Source organism: Pinus tabuliformis, chromosome 8 (assembly GCF_031772625.1).
Source record: "Pinus tabuliformis cultivar Carrire ecotype Pingquan chromosome 8, CPIR1, whole genome shotgun sequence".
Lineage (NCBI taxonomy): Eukaryota > Viridiplantae > Streptophyta > Pinopsida > Pinales > Pinaceae > Pinus > Pinus tabuliformis.
In genome coordinates, this window is record NC_142294.1 from 673,998,545 (window position 1) to 674,014,180 (window position 15,636).

General features: G+C 38.4%; 1 protein-coding gene across 1 annotated transcript in view; it reads left to right on the forward strand.

Annotated features, from left to right (window-relative positions):
* The window catches only part of LOC149237371 (eukaryotic translation initiation factor 2 subunit beta-like), a 69,457-nt gene that overhangs the window by 14,211 nt on the left and 39,610 nt on the right, over nucleotides 1-15,636 (forward strand). Inside the window, exons 2-5 of the mRNA XM_089372636.1 lie at nucleotides 6,494-6,602; nucleotides 6,996-7,051; nucleotides 7,174-7,228; nucleotides 7,438-7,532. Of these exons, the coding sequence (XP_089228762.1) occupies nucleotides 6,494-6,602; nucleotides 6,996-7,051; nucleotides 7,174-7,228; nucleotides 7,438-7,532 (315 nt within the window). The remainder of the gene's footprint in view (nucleotides 1-6,493; nucleotides 6,603-6,995; nucleotides 7,052-7,173; nucleotides 7,229-7,437; nucleotides 7,533-15,636) is intronic.

The following is a 15,636-nucleotide window of genomic DNA, read 5'->3' on the forward strand; positions in this document are numbered from 1 at the left end:
TCATCTCATCACATTTCTCTCTCTCTCCCGTGCAGAAAAGAGGCTCCTCTTTAGTGCGCAGAAAAGAGACTCTCTCTCACACATGTGGAAGGAAGCTGCTGAACCTGAAGCTGCAACTATAGATCCAAAGTTTCACCAACGTTGATCATCAGATCTCCTCCTCTGAATTGCGCTGTAGGTCCATCTGGACCTCCTCTGAAGGCCACATTTTTTGGTGGTGGAATCAAATCGATCCGATGGTCAGTTTGCGAGAGATCTACTGCCCTAGTTTTGATGATGAAGCCGCTAATGCTGATGCTGCTGATCTAGGGTTTGCTACTGCTGATATAAATCAGATTTATTGTACTATTTCTCTCTGCTGAATTATTGAAGATAAAATAAGATTTTATCGAAGGGTTTCTCCACACATTGTGGGGTTTGTCCTTGGCTAGTCGCCACATCTTGTGTCTCTTGTCTTGGCTTGTTTTCTGTTGATCGTTTAATGTTCTATCTGCACTTTACTTATGCACATGTGATTGCTAATCTATGAATATTAATAAGAAATAAAAGTAAATTTCTCTAAGCATAGAACATACCATAACTTAACACCTCTACCCACAAATCTCACCTTGTATTTGTCAATACTGCCATCCACTGTATGCTTGACCTTGTGTACCCATTTGGAGGTGATCACGGACTTCCCTTCAGGTATTGCCACAATCTCCCATACATCATTCTTCATGATTGATTGGTATTCTTCTAGCATTGCATCCTTCCAAACTTGCTAGCTAGCTGCTTCTTGAAAGGTGGAAGGTTCAGAATGAATGAAATTTGTCATTAATGCTTCTATCCAAAATACCTCTTTGGTCTCTTGCTTTCCTTGAAGGCACCAAGTGTTGCTACATGTCCTTCTGCTTCCTGGAAGGTAGACCTAAGCCAAGTTGGCTTCTTCGTGATCCTAAGAACAACAATCAAATCCATTGGTTCACTAGGCCCTTCTAGCTCTTCGTTATGATCTACGGGATGTTATGAAGAATTGGATGGACCAAAACCTTCTTCCTTGGGAGCTTCATGTTCTTTGTCCTCATCAAAATCCATTGGAACTTTAGATTTACAATATGTAACATTCTCATCAAAAGTCATGTCCTTGCTAACTTCAACTTGTCTATTTCCCGGAACAGAGATTCTATAAGCCTTTGACGACTCACTGTATCCGACAAATATTCCTTTCTTTCCTGAAGGATCTAGCTTCTTTCTCTTATCTTTGGGTATATGGATATAAATTGGACAACAAAATATTCTCAAATGTCCAACCTGAGGTTTCTGTTCGGTGAACGCTTCTTCATGAGTCTTATTTTCCAAAATTCGATGAGGAATTCTATTTTGGATATAAACAATTGTCATCGATGCTTCACTCAATAGGAACATAGGTAAGTCTTGATCATGCATCATCGTTTTAACAAATTCTTCAATGGTTCGGTTCTTTATTTCAACAACTCCATTTTGTTGTGGATTGTAAGGGACTATCATTTCACTCGTAATGCCAACTTCTTTACAAAAGGCAACAAGCTCTTTGGAAGTATATTCTCCTCCATTATCAGATCTCAAAATCTTGATTTTCTCTCCCTTCAAGTTTTCCACTTCAACCTTAAAGTCCTGAAACTTGCCGAAAACATCATTCTTTGTTTTCATGAAGTAAATCCATGTGTTGCGAGGGAAGTCATCAATAACTGTTACATAGTATAAAGAGATCCAAGAGATTTTACTGGCTTGGACTACAAACATCAGAATGAACTAGATCCACAATTTCCTTGAACCTACTTTCGTTGCTTGGAAAGGGCTTATTGACATTCTTCCCAAGCGCACATCCTTTACAAACTTCTTCATGTTCTACTTGCAAATCTGGAACACCTGAAACCATTTGTTTTAAAGCAGACAAAGCTCTATAGTGAAGGTGTGCATATCTTCTATGCCAAAGCTCACATGGATTAATGCCATTATGTACTAATGCTTGAGCAAGTTGTTTCAAGAGTCTATACAACCATCCTTCACGAACTCCAATTACTCTAGCGGAATCTATACCAGAGCCTTTGGGCCATACAAGAACATTGCCATCAACAAATGCTGCTCTGTCTCCGTTATCTTCCAAGCATGAAATGGAAACCAAATTCTTTTTCAAACTTGGTACATATAGTATGTTGCTAAGATGAACACTTTCACCTAATTCCAGCTCAATAGAGGTCTTACCAACGCCTTTACTGCATAATTGTTGTTGTCTCCAAGTTCTACCTTTTGAGATAATCTTCTTTCCATTACATTTGCGAGGTTGTCATGATCTCCTATCATGTGTCTTGAGGCACCACTGTCTACTAACCACAAGTCATCGCCATTTGCAATAGAACTTGTAAGAGCAGAAAAATAAAAGAAATCTTTGTCACATGAATCTTCATTCTTGGGTCTCTTTAGAAGTTCTTCAAAGTTTGTTGCGGTGGCATGCTGCTTTCCCTTTCTCTTTCTATCATTTGATCTTTCAGGACAATCATGTCTATAGTGACCAAATTTGTGACAATGATAGCATTGGACTCTTGACATATCTCTCTTTCCTTGAGGAACAGATCTTCTTTCAGGTCTCCTTCCTTCAAGTCTTCTTCCTTCATTTCTTCTTTGGAAACCAAACTTCTTTCTTCCTCTAGCCTTCTTGAAACATGTTGCAAATGCTTGAGAGTCGCCTTCTTTAGATCTCTGAATCTTTCCTTTTGACATGAGCCTAGATTCTTCTTGAGTACATGCAGTGCATAGTTTTTCGATTTTTGGAGCTTCTTTTCTGGCACATATACCTGATGCAAATGAGTCCCAAGAGTCAGGTTAACCATTAAGTGCTGTAGTTACTAGTTTTCTTTTAGAAATGACTTCATCAATTGCTTGAAGTTGATCTCTTAATTGAGAAATCCTCATGAAATATGAGGCTATGGTGTCATTTCTTGTCATTCTAACATCACAAAGCTCATTCTTCAAACTCATTGCTTGACCAATGTTGTTGATAGTGTATAATCCAATTAGGGCATCATACATCTGCTTTGAAGATTCAAGACTTGCAACATAAGGAATCAAATGATCTTTGATAGAGTCTACAATGATGCTCATAGCTATGATGGCATCCTTCTTATATTTTCTTTTTCCTTCAGCATCTGAAGGTTCAATGACCATGCCCTTTCACAATACCCAAGAGATATTCTTTGCAAGAATGAAGTCAGTCCTGGTCTTTCAAGCTCTGAAATTTGTAGCTCCTTCCAATTTGATCTCAGGCTTCATGGAGGAACCGATGATCACATATAAGCAAATAGATTGTAGATGCAGGTCTTCTTCAAGAGTGATCTTTTATCAAAAGCATCTTCAAGAGTGATCTCAATGTCCTTTCTGTTACCAAAGCTTTGAAACCATGTTGATTTGTCAAGTGCAATAGGTACAAGCACAAATTTCTTAAGCATTGATAATTACTTCAAATGATGTAGATCTTCTTTTAACAATTCCAGTTTATCATTAAGCAATTACGCTTTAGAAATTCAACTATAAAACCCTAAGGACAATAGAGATCACAATGCACAAAGAGAACACAAAATTTACCCTGAGAAAACCCACTCGGGGGAAAAACCTAGCAATCTTTTCCTTAGAGAAAATTTTCAGTTCAATGAGACTCGAGAGAGACATCTAATGCAGCTAGTCAACTATGAGGTCAAACTGACTAACAATGCTATGGTCAAACCTGGTCAAGCATCCCTCTTGTCAAGTCAAACTTCTGCCCTTCAACTTCAGCCTTCTTTGATTTGCCTAGGCCGAATTTCGGCCTCTTAGAATATGCCCATAATCTTGGCCCTGCTTCCCAGAACAATCTGCCCAGAATATGTTGCCTAAAAATTTGCACTGTTGACCAGAAACTGTCCAGAAGGTCACACGTGTGAAGTCAAGAGAGAGAGAGAAAGAGAAGTGCTAGAGATGAATTCATCCTTCTTGTCCTACTTCGTTCATCCTTCTCCTTCACTTGGATATACATAAACTGTCTTGTCTTGTGTGAGGTGGAATGGTGCCTTGTGGAGGAGGCCAAATGCTCTATATATAGTGATCTGCCTGTCCGAATGGGTGTGAATTTTCACTGGGCCAACTTGACAAGTTGGAGCCAAAAATTCAAAATTCAAATTTTGAAATTTTCTCTGTTAAATCTGACATGAAGAACATGTCTTATGATAAGTCTTTCAAGGGCTAATCAATGGAATTGACATGAAGAACGTCTTACAAATACATTATACATTTCAAGTGCAAAAATATAAATTATGAAGACTGACCATAGCTACATAATTCAACAAGTGGTTTCTAACCCTTGGTATTAAAACTGTTTCAATATCTTTGTCGTGTATGTGGCCCTCCAACCTTGCTATTTTGCTATTGTGGACTTCATACTCCACTGTAAGTTCAATTGTCTTAAGATTTTGTTGGCCCTTGGTGTCACACACTTTGCTGCCTTGTTTTGTAATATGCTTTGTAACATACTGTTCATATAATAGAATCTTGAAGCCTGTCTAAAGGAAATAAAAAAAAGGCAGTTGCCTTCATTAATGCTGTACCTAGTGATTCGTTAAGTAAATGCCATTTTGTTTTGTATATGCTATACCTAGTGATAAACCCATATTGCACATATAACATTAATAATTGAAAGCTTCAATTGGTACTGGTTTGTCACCTTAGCTCATTTAGAAATATAATGAATCCCCTTAACATAACTCTTCCTGTGACTGAAGGACTTTGGTAGTTTGAAGCATTAATCTGTTTCCCTAGTTAACATTAATTCAACTCCTCAAAATTATGCCACTAACTTGAATGTGCTGTTGATTACTGCAAATGGAAGAATGCTTGTGCTTATTTTGCCTCTTTTCCTGAAACTGGTGAGACTTCTGCCTGTAGTGTCTTGTTGAAAATAGTAGCGAGTAAGGTCCTTTTTTGACTTGTGCCTTATTCAAAGAGACCACAACCACTTTTTCCTTAGCATGCATGAGTTCCTATAAATCAGGACAGTTCATGAAGCAGTTTGCTGATGTGCAGGAGTGGAAGGCTCATTTTGTTTGTCTTCTAGTGCAAGTTAGAATTGGTAAAGACAAGTAATTGAGTCTCAGTTCTAAATTGAGACTAGACGAGTTACAAGAGTCACTGGTCAGTTTGACTCGGTTAACTCATAAATCACAAGTTTGACTTCCAAAAATAAAACTTGCCAGATTTACCCTATTCGAATTGCTTATGACGAGGGCTAAGGCACAGAATTGGATCATTGTTTTGTGAGCACGAATGGGTGAGACAAGACAATAGAGAGCACGAGTTTGTGTGCAGAAGCTTGTGTGTGGGAAGGGCATGCAAAGGGGAAACCTGTGCGCAACTGATAGAGGAGAATTTCCTTGGGATTTGTGCTAGGAATTAGGGAGAATTCCCTAAAGAGTAGGAGCTCCCTAAGCCCGAGGATTTAGGAGAAGTGCGCTGGAAATAGGGAAGGAGGATCAGGGTTCTTGCAAGGTGTTTCAGCTTAAGGGCTAAGGCACAGAATTGGATCATTGTTTTGTGAGCACAAGTTGGCGAGACAAGACAATAGAGAGCACGAGTTTGTGTGTGGGAAGGGCATGCTAAGGAGAAACCTGTGCGCAGCTGATAGAGGAGAATTTCCTTGGGATTTGTGCTAGGAATTAGGGAGAATTCCCTAAAGAATAGGAGCTCCCTATGAGCAAGGATTTAGGAGAAGTGCACTGGAAATAGGGGCTCCAGAAGTGCGCAAGGAAATAGGGAAGGAGGATCAGGGTTATTGCAATGTGTTTCAGCTTAGGACAAGTAGGGGGAACACGACTGTTTTCTACTGAAACAAGGTTGTATTGTAAGAGATCTATTCCTCAAAATTCTATCAATAAAATTCTCAAACAAGCAGAGGGCTTTCCCAGTTGGGTTCCCTAGGAAAATATTGTGTTTTTGTCATTATGTGACTGTTTGTTTCTGTTACTATTCCACTGCAAACAAGTAGTGAAATTCTGTCTTGATGGAAAGAAACTAGTTTTCAGATTGTTCATTTTAGCAGTTTCAGAATTTCAAAGAAATTCTACATGTCTGTTCACGATAGCAGTTTGTTTCAGTTTGGTAGCCTCTTGAGAACTTGAAGCATGCTTGTTAATTTTTCTTAAATATTATATGGGAAACATCTAAATATCAACACTTAGAGAACTGTATGTGTAGTGTAATGGTAAGTGTATGCCTGCAGGACTAGTTCGGGAAGTAAGTGTGATCTGTGTTTTGTATATTTTATCAAGCTTTTCTTCTAACTACATAAAACTGCTTAATTAAATGTCTTTCTAACTCTAGTGGCTGGAATCAGTTCTGTAAAGAAAGTCAATGTCATTTTAGTTTTATCCAAGTGCAAAGTGCAAATTTTAAAGCTTTTATTACCTTCTTTTGACTTATGTATTTACTGGGATCTTGTGCTTTATAGCTTGCTCCATTTGATCCTACCAAGAAAAAGAAGAAGAAGAAAGTTTTGGTGCAAGATGCCGCAGACGAAGCAACAGAGAAAGTGACTGAGAAGATGGAGAATCTTTCAGGTATGATAACATATATTATCGCTTTTAGAAAATATTAATACAGTTTTTGTGTAAGTCATCCAGTAATGATAATCAGGGCAGATTATTGTGATCATTTAGAAAAAGGTAATAATGGCTCTTATATTTCATATGATGTAAGTTTGTAACAGTACATACAATTAGTATTTTACAAAAAGGCGTGCTAACAATAAATGGCTACCACCATAAGGTCATAGTAAGGCATATTAAAATTTCCCTTCAACGATCAAAATTTGCCAAAATCTGATCAGTCCATTGAACAAATGAAATTTTCAGTCGAGCATTGGATAATCAAAATCATCAACCTATCATCTGGATATTATATAATTTATCTGGTATGTATTGACTGATCTTTAGTTTAATTCAATTCTGCAGTTACTGATGGTATTGACTCTGCATTCACTGGGATGAGGAGAAAGAAGAAGAAGCCTGTAAGCAGACATTAGCTCATAACCATCTTTTTTTATGTTTTGTGAATCATTTAAAGTGATTTGCATAAAGTTTTTAATTTCAGATCTGAACTCTGTATTTTACCTATGACGATGTTTCACAGGTGGAAGGCAGTTTTCAAGATGATGATAATGTTGATAGCACAGAAGATGCTATTGGTGAGAATAGCCAAATTTCTATCTTTAAAGTGCACTCTTTCTTTAGTTAGTGTGGACACTATGAGGAGCTTTTAATGTGTTGATCATTCTCAAATTTTCATTATTTTTCATTGTTTGTTAAGCCTTAAAGTCACTCCAAACAAATTCAGTAGCAATGGAGTTCTGATATTTCTGTCAAATATTTATAGTGTGCTTGTGACGATACACAGATAATTTTGGGGCTGAGGATGGAGAAGGGGAGGGTATTATTTTGCAAGCTCGATATCCCTGGGACGGAACTGATCGTGATTACAAATATGAAGAGGTAATCATTTGAGTTGCAGTATTGGAAAGCTACTTTAGTTGATTATCATCATCTCTATATTAAAGTACATGCACATTGCTGTATTTTCTAATTAATTTTGTACACAACCTTTGCTAGCACGTCTTAAAACTTGCAGTGGATCTTTCATGAAAATCGTTTTTTGTTTTCCATTGGAAAATACAGGCCTAGGAAACCCTTGAGCTTGTCTCCTCATTCTGAGGATGGTTCCTAATGTAAAGTGGGCTGCATAGACTATTATATGCTGATCCACCAGGGACATCAACTGAGTTCCACTTACATACTTCATATTCACAGATCTCAACCACTTGAGCTAACTCACCGAGCTATCTTTTATGAAAAGACAATCATGTGTATGTTAGAAAATGATGTTTTTGTACATTGGAAACACAATATTTAAATTCTTTTGCATGTTGCATATATCTCTTTTATTTGATACTGTATTGAAGTATTTTACTCTCTGGACATTTGAATCACAGGTTTTATGTTAGCTATATGGTGATGTATATAAAAACATCATTCGATAAGAATGATTCAGTTTATAGGTTTAAAGGAGTGCAAAGCCTGTCATATTGTAATAAAGCATGGCAGCTTTTGAAGGAATCTTTTTCTCGAGAACGATTTGTGTATTTCTTTAGCACATCATGTCATATTTTAAAAGCTTGCTTAATGTCCGGACTGCAGCTTGAAACAGAGTCTTTTTCAACTTCAGTAGTTACAAGATTTTAGATTTTTTTTGAAAGGTGGAATTTCCTTCTTGAAATGTGTCTGCAGGGACAGAAGCACATGATACAAACTTCCTTTAGCTTAGTGGTTAGGTCTGAGGGGGATCTGTTCTGCAAAAGTTCACCTGGGATTCACACCTGGCTTTATCCCATTATCATAGCATACCAATTGGATGGAGCAGGCCCTGATGAGAATGGAACATTAGTGGATGTCTTGTTCCTCTGTCATCCTCAGCAATGAACTATAACACCATTGGTAAAAGATATTAGAGTATGTTGTAGATCAAAGTTGATGGTCAAAAGTTGTATCAATATGTTGAATCTTTATCATAATGTTTATCTTTGATATTAACTTAGATTGGAGATGCCTTACCAACTGTTTTGTGTACCTAGTATGCAATGAGTTGTTCCCATTTATCAATTTTTGTAAAAATTGGATACTAGGGCTAAACTCCACATGGGTCATCTTATTTATGACAGCTGATATTTTTCTTGGATTCCTCTCCCCGAGAGGTGTAGGATTGATCTAGAGATTATCTGATTCTGACATGTACAAATGAAGTTATGAATTTATTTTGATTATGGACAAATTGTCAAGGTCGGCCAACAAACTCATGTAGGCCCAGAAGCCCAACAGTGACGTCTATTCATCCTCAACGTTTGCTATAAATACATGATGCCTGATCCTCATTTGGACACACTCATCTTCACACATCTCTCTCCCTCCTCATTGATTGGGTACGGATTTCTGGGCAGTCTCTCTCTCCACACATGCGAAGGAAAGGAAGGAAAGTTTTTTGTTTCAGCGTTGACCAGGTTTGACCGAATTTGCAGAAGGCTGTTTTGTGCTGCATTGACCATGTGTTGACCATCTTTGATTGCAGTTTTGTGTGCGAAATTTCTGTTTGGGCAGGCAGCATTTCTGGGCACAGAAATCGAGGCAATCTGTTGACTGTTTGACCAACGTTGACTGTGGTTAGGCCTGACCACAGGTTGACTGTTTGACCAGACTTTGACTGGGTTGAATTTGACTGTTTTAAGGGCTGATTCATCTTGCTGTTTGGAGGCCAAAGTTGACTGAAGTTGACCGAATTGTTGAGGGTCAAATCTGCCTTGTTGACTTTTCTGGTTAGGGCTATTTTGCTACTGTTATAAATTATCAGATTTGTAAATTGTACTCTCTCTCTGCTGAACTATTTTTTTTTTGTTCTTATTTTAATTTGTTGTTGTTTTTTTTATATTGGTTTGTCTAAATTTAAATCTAGGATAATCGGTAACTGGTGAGAGTTATCCTGAACAGACCCAGGATCAAATCTAACTGGCTGCCACTATAAACCTAGGCTACGTGCAACCGCTTGCAAGCCGCACAATAGCAGGAAACTTAAGCCCCAACAAGAGTCGAGACGTCTGCTATGGGGTCGCCTACTCTTCTAGCCAAGACACAACAGGTCATATATATACTCAATGAGATTTGAACCCTCATCTCGTGGGTTTCACCTAGCGAAACTTACCGTTAAACCCCATATCACTGTATCTGAACTATTGAAGACTATAAGAAGAATTGATCAAGGGTTTCCCCACATTGGGGTTTGTCCCTCGTTGGTGCCACATCTTGTGTCCTCTTGTCTTGCCTTGTCTTCTACTGTTTATGTTTATGTTCTATCTGCATTTTACTATCATGTTGATGTGATTGCTAAACTGAATATTGATATTGGGCTAATAAAGAAATTGAAGTAAAATTGCTCTAAAGCATAGAACATACCATTGTTGTCTAAAATTAACATGGTATCAAAGCTGACGTGAAGACAAAGCCTAAGCAAGACTGAAAGAGCAATCACCAAAGACAATTGGACAAGGACAAAACACTCAATGGGTTCCTCATCCTACTTCTCGGCTGAAGACAAGCTCCATGATAAATCTGACTATCATGGATGGAAGATGTCTCTTGATTTGACTTTGGAAGAGAAAGAAGTGATGGATTATGTGCAGGGTAAAATCCCTGAACCTCCTTCAAATGCATCGGCTGCTGCAAAGACCAAGTACAATAGGGCTGAAGTCAAAGCGAAGAAGATTATCAGGGATTCCATTGACAAGCATCTGGTGGCCTATATCTTCGAATTGAAGACCTCCAAGGAGATCTACGACAAGTTGGTCGGCATGTTCAAGGTTAGTAATGCTAATCAAATTCTATTTCTCAAGAATAAGTTGAAGGATATTAAGAAGGGCAAGGACGAGGACATTCAATCCTATTTCTTGAGGATTACTGAGATCAAGAATGATCTACTCTCGATTGGAGAAGTCATTCCTGACAGGGAACTTACTCTCACCACCCTTGGAGGACTCCCACCTGAGTGGTATGTATTTAGAACCACTATACTCAACAATGATCGAATTCCAGGGTTTGAAGAATTGATGTTGAGATGCATTCAAGAAGAAACAAGAATAGTGGAGCAAGAAATGCCTTCTAATAGAAGCAACCCCATTGCATTCTCCGCTCATGGCAAGAGGAAGAACAATGCAGGTTCAAAGAAGCAAAGTCAAGGAAGACCGGGATTCAGAAATGGAAGGAAGAGAAGATGCTTTGTTTGCAATAAGTTTGGCCACTATGTAAGGGAGTGCCCTAATAGAAGGGATACACCTCGAGATGATGACCACCATAACAACTCTAGGGGCAACTTCAACAACAATGATCGAAGGAATGGCAGGTCCAATGGCAAGGTAAAAAGGAATGCGAGACATCAAGGAAATGGTCGGCCCTCCAAGAAATCAAGGAACTCCAGGTATGAAGAATCCAATGTTGTTAACAATAAGCAAAAAGAGTACTATATGTACACTTTGGGAAATTGGTTGATTGATAGTGGTGCCTCAAGGCACTTCATTGGATACAAGGAAGCCCTCCCTAATCTGATAGAAAAGGAGACAAACTTGGAGATCATCATTGGAGACGATGCCACCTATCCCGTGAAGGGAGTAGGGAATGTTACCCTTCAATTGAATCAAGGTAAAACTATTCATTTGCAAAAAGTATTATATGTACCTGACCTCAAGAAGCACTTGGTGCCCATTTCGAGAATGGAAGATAAAGGATTCAAGGTGGTTTTTATCGATGGAAAGGTACGTCTTTGGAAAAGAAATTTTAAAGATGCTTTTACTCTTGGGTTCAAGTTTGACACTTTATATCAAGTTGGAGGAAGTCCATTGGGAGCCATGTCTTGCGACACATATCTACAATCTGAACTATGGCACCAGAGGTTCGCCCATCTTCATTACAAGGCCCTACCCGATGTGAGACAGATGGTGATAGGTATGCCCGAGTTCAAAGTAGAGCATGAAGGTGTATGTCCGGGATGTGTCAAAGGAAAAATTACTAGGGGACCATTCCCCTCAAGTGTAGTTCCATCTTGAATTTGTTAACGATGTGGTGAGAGCTTGCACTTCAAGCTTCAAAAACAAGTTATAATGGGAACGAGACATTACTTTGCTCCAAAATTAGGTTACCAAGGTTGGTAAGATGAAATTCAACCAATGCTGCCAATCCCTGATTTCGGTGTCATACATCTCATTGACCTTCATGATTATGTGCTTGGATCGACATTTAGCCTATGAGAGCTAGGGGTTTTGATGAGGGCCAATAGTTCACATTAAGTGACCACTATATGTAGTAGTCATCAAAAGGAAATCTAGAGTGAGGTTTATTACTTTTCCAAACTTAGGCTTGATGGTCTCCCAAGCCTTCTGTGAACTTGCGTGAGTAGTAAGATTTGAATATTCAAATTGCTTCAAGCATTTTTGCCAAGAGTGTAGCCTTCAATAATAAAATTTCCAAGGATAGTTTTTTGTTCCTTGTTTCCTTCCACTGATTTGAAAATCTAACTTGCACATAAGGCGTGTGCCTAGTTGTGAGAACGGGTAGCCTTCAATAATAAAATTTCCAAGGATAGTTTTTTGTTCCTTGTTTCCTTCCACTGATTTGAAAATCTAACTTGCACATAAGGCTTGTGCCTAGTTGTGAGAACCAAGGATGCACACTCTCCCCTATTCTTGGGAAGGCAGCAAAGACTATGAAAACCTTTCTAACTGAATTATTCAAGGATTTTATATGGTAACTATGTAATAGGAGCAATAAACCTGAGTTGTGGCGAAAATTCTATGCAAATCTAGAGTCTAGCTGCTAGTGACATGGTCTTGCTATCGATTTATCAATCTTCTTCGCCACTCATAGAATAACAATCTTCTATAGCACCTTGTGGCATGCTTGGAAGGCAAGGGGGATTCCCCAAAATTAAAAACTCGGGATAGCTATAGCCAAGCCCATCCTTGAGTAGCAAGCCACTTAGAGACCTTCTTTTGGCATTGCTTGACACATTGTGTTTTCACCAACTACAACTCGGAGCTAGTGGTTTCATTTAAGACTTGGGGTTATTCCATACTGTTTTGGCAAGTAGAGAGAACTGACCTAATCCAAGAGCCGTTCCACTTGAACATGTGCCTTTTCAAAGCGAATCTTGATAGACATGGCATCCACTCCCAGGCACTTGATCCATTACATTCCTTCTTAGACAAAAACTCTGTTTTTAATAATAAAGTGGCCTATGATAAATTTCATTTGTTTATTCTTGGTAATCTTTGGTAGGATGTACTTGAGGTGCAATATCAAGTCTTTGGCGAGAATTTGTAAGATTTGTTCATTAGGCTGATTGAATTGGTGATCAATTTTGGGTCCCATATCTTTAGAATTATTATAATTAGGCCCTTGTTGATATGCTTTCCTAATGATTGGTTATGTACTGCCTATTTGTAAGCTAGCAGTAGGTTGAGCCCAACAAAATCCTATGTGGCCTTCTGAAACGTGCATGAGATTCTGTCATGTCTAGAGGACTTATCATTGGCCATTGCCATCAATGCTGCTACTAACATATCTAGAGTCAACAACTAATCACACATTCTCTTGTGCTTGGTGACCAATATTTAGGGATGATGTCTAAACCTGTTTGCATGGTCACCATACATTATTTGGTGATTACTTGAGACTATAAGACAAGATGATTTGACTTCGTCATTGGGCCTTGAGAAGTCTCATCTTTGATCTAATTCTATAAGGAGATTGTTTGGGTTTTCCCCAAGTAGTGGGGTTTTGCCCTGGCGTGAAGCCTACATATGGTGTCTTTTGTCTCTTGTATTTCATTTTTTGGTAATGGCTTGATGAAAGAGAAGTAAAATAATCAATAAAAGGACAACAAATTCACAAGTAATTATCAAGCTTAGGAAAATCACCCTTGACCTTAAATTACTTTGATTTTCCAACATCATGACCCCAGTAAGACAAGATGATTTGACTTTGTCATTGGGCCTTGAGAAGTCTCATCTTTGATCTAATTCTATAAGGAGATTGTTTGGGTTTACCCCAAGTAGTGGGGTTTTGCCTTGGTGTGAAGCCTACATATGGTGTCTTTTGTCTTTTGTATTTCATTTTTTGGTAATGGCTTGATGAAAGAGAAGTAAAATAATCAATAAAAGGACAACAAATTCACAAGTAATTATCAAGCTTAGGAAAATCACCCTTGACCTTAAATTACTTTGATTTTCCAACATCATGACCCCAGTAAAAATGTACCTATTCACTCAAACAAAATCTCGATTTGACATGTTAAGCTTTTTCTAATTTATTTTAATGCTTGGAGGGTCATATTGATGATGAGGATCCCAATATAGGAAATAATTTTGATATGTAGTAATAGTTATTTGTTGTAGCATGATTTTTTTGGCCTCTAGAGGCCATTTAGATCCTCTTTGTTGATGTATTTTTGGTTTAGGGATGGATTGCACATGGTGCTATTTTGGGTATATCCATCAGTTGTATAAATGAATTTGTATCATCATCATGTAAATTTGGAAATGTTTCAGTTTCTAAATTCTGAAAAGATTTTAATCTTTTTCTGCTTTTAATTTTTTTTCTGTCTAATAATTCACTAATTTGTAACAAATAATATATATATATATGGTGTACTCTGTGTCTTGTTTCTGGGGTTGCCATGTTGTTTGTCATCATGTCAGGTGACTTAGGGTGTGAGACATCAAGTAAGAATCTTGTCTTTTGAATTAACATTTTTCATCTCCCTTGGATATGGAGTGTAGTAGCATACAATACATTGATGATCTTCACTCTGCTTTGATAGGCCTGCTTCATACCAGCAAATATACTCTTCTTCTCTGCTTGTATACTAGCGAATATACTCTTCTTAGTTGCAGGTACACTCTGTTGTATCCACGATCCTTACCATAGGTCTGTCACACACAGGAAGATACCTCTGTTACAGAGAAGATACCACTGCAGATAAACTCCATTAAGAGCTAGGTTCTTCCATAGTAAAAACACAGAGCAGCTTATTCATTCCTCCATTAAATAGGAAGCTAAGAGAATCACAGGGAAAACCGTTCACCTCAACCCTGCCACAGAAAAGCCACAGAAATGATTTTTAAAATCTCGGCCTTGCAGAGTTTCATGCCACAGAAATGGTCTTCAAAAGAACTCAGCTTTTGCACAGGTGTATGCACGGATGTATGCCTCAGAGATTGTCTCAAAATCTTGGCCTTCATGCACAGATTTATACCTCACTGTCTTGGCATTTAAAAGTGGGGAACACCAGTCAGCCCTTAAGGCATGACCTACTCCAATAAAGGGAGGATACCACACATCAGATGGCACAGAGATGCCACAGTAAATACCACAGAAGGCTGTCCAATATACATCCTACAATTGCTCCTTAAATCTGCCTTGAGGCTGTCTCACCTCGGTGTTGGTTTATTATCTGTTTAGCCCTAAGACTGGCCTTAAAATCTCAGCTCATCTTCCCTAGCTTGGCCCTGAGGCTACCACAGAAATCTTCTGTCTAGATCAGCGAATGAGTGTGTGTACAAACTGCCCTCACACATGGGCAATAAATAGTAGATGAGTGGGGTTTTTTTGGAGCCGACTTAACCTTGTCTTTTTCCTTAAAATATGTTTTTGAAAATGCTTTTGAATGGGGGCCTACATGAACATGAATTCATAATCATTTTTAAATCTTGTATTGCACTAGGTGCCAACATCTGCTAAGGGATAGAATACATATGTAATCATTCAAAAAATCATTTCGTTTCCACTGTGAAGAGTTAGCCAATGAGCCACCTACCATTCGAAAGGTCTTAGAGAGGGCCATCTGATGGTGAGAGTCTTCCTTGCATTTGCACTGACCTTGACAACCTTTCTTTTTGAATCTTCTGAGGGGCTTCTTGACTCCCCCTTGCTTTGGCTTTGCTTTGACAACACTTCAACACTTCTGGCTTTGCTTTTACAACACTTAACAATCTCCTCCTTTGTC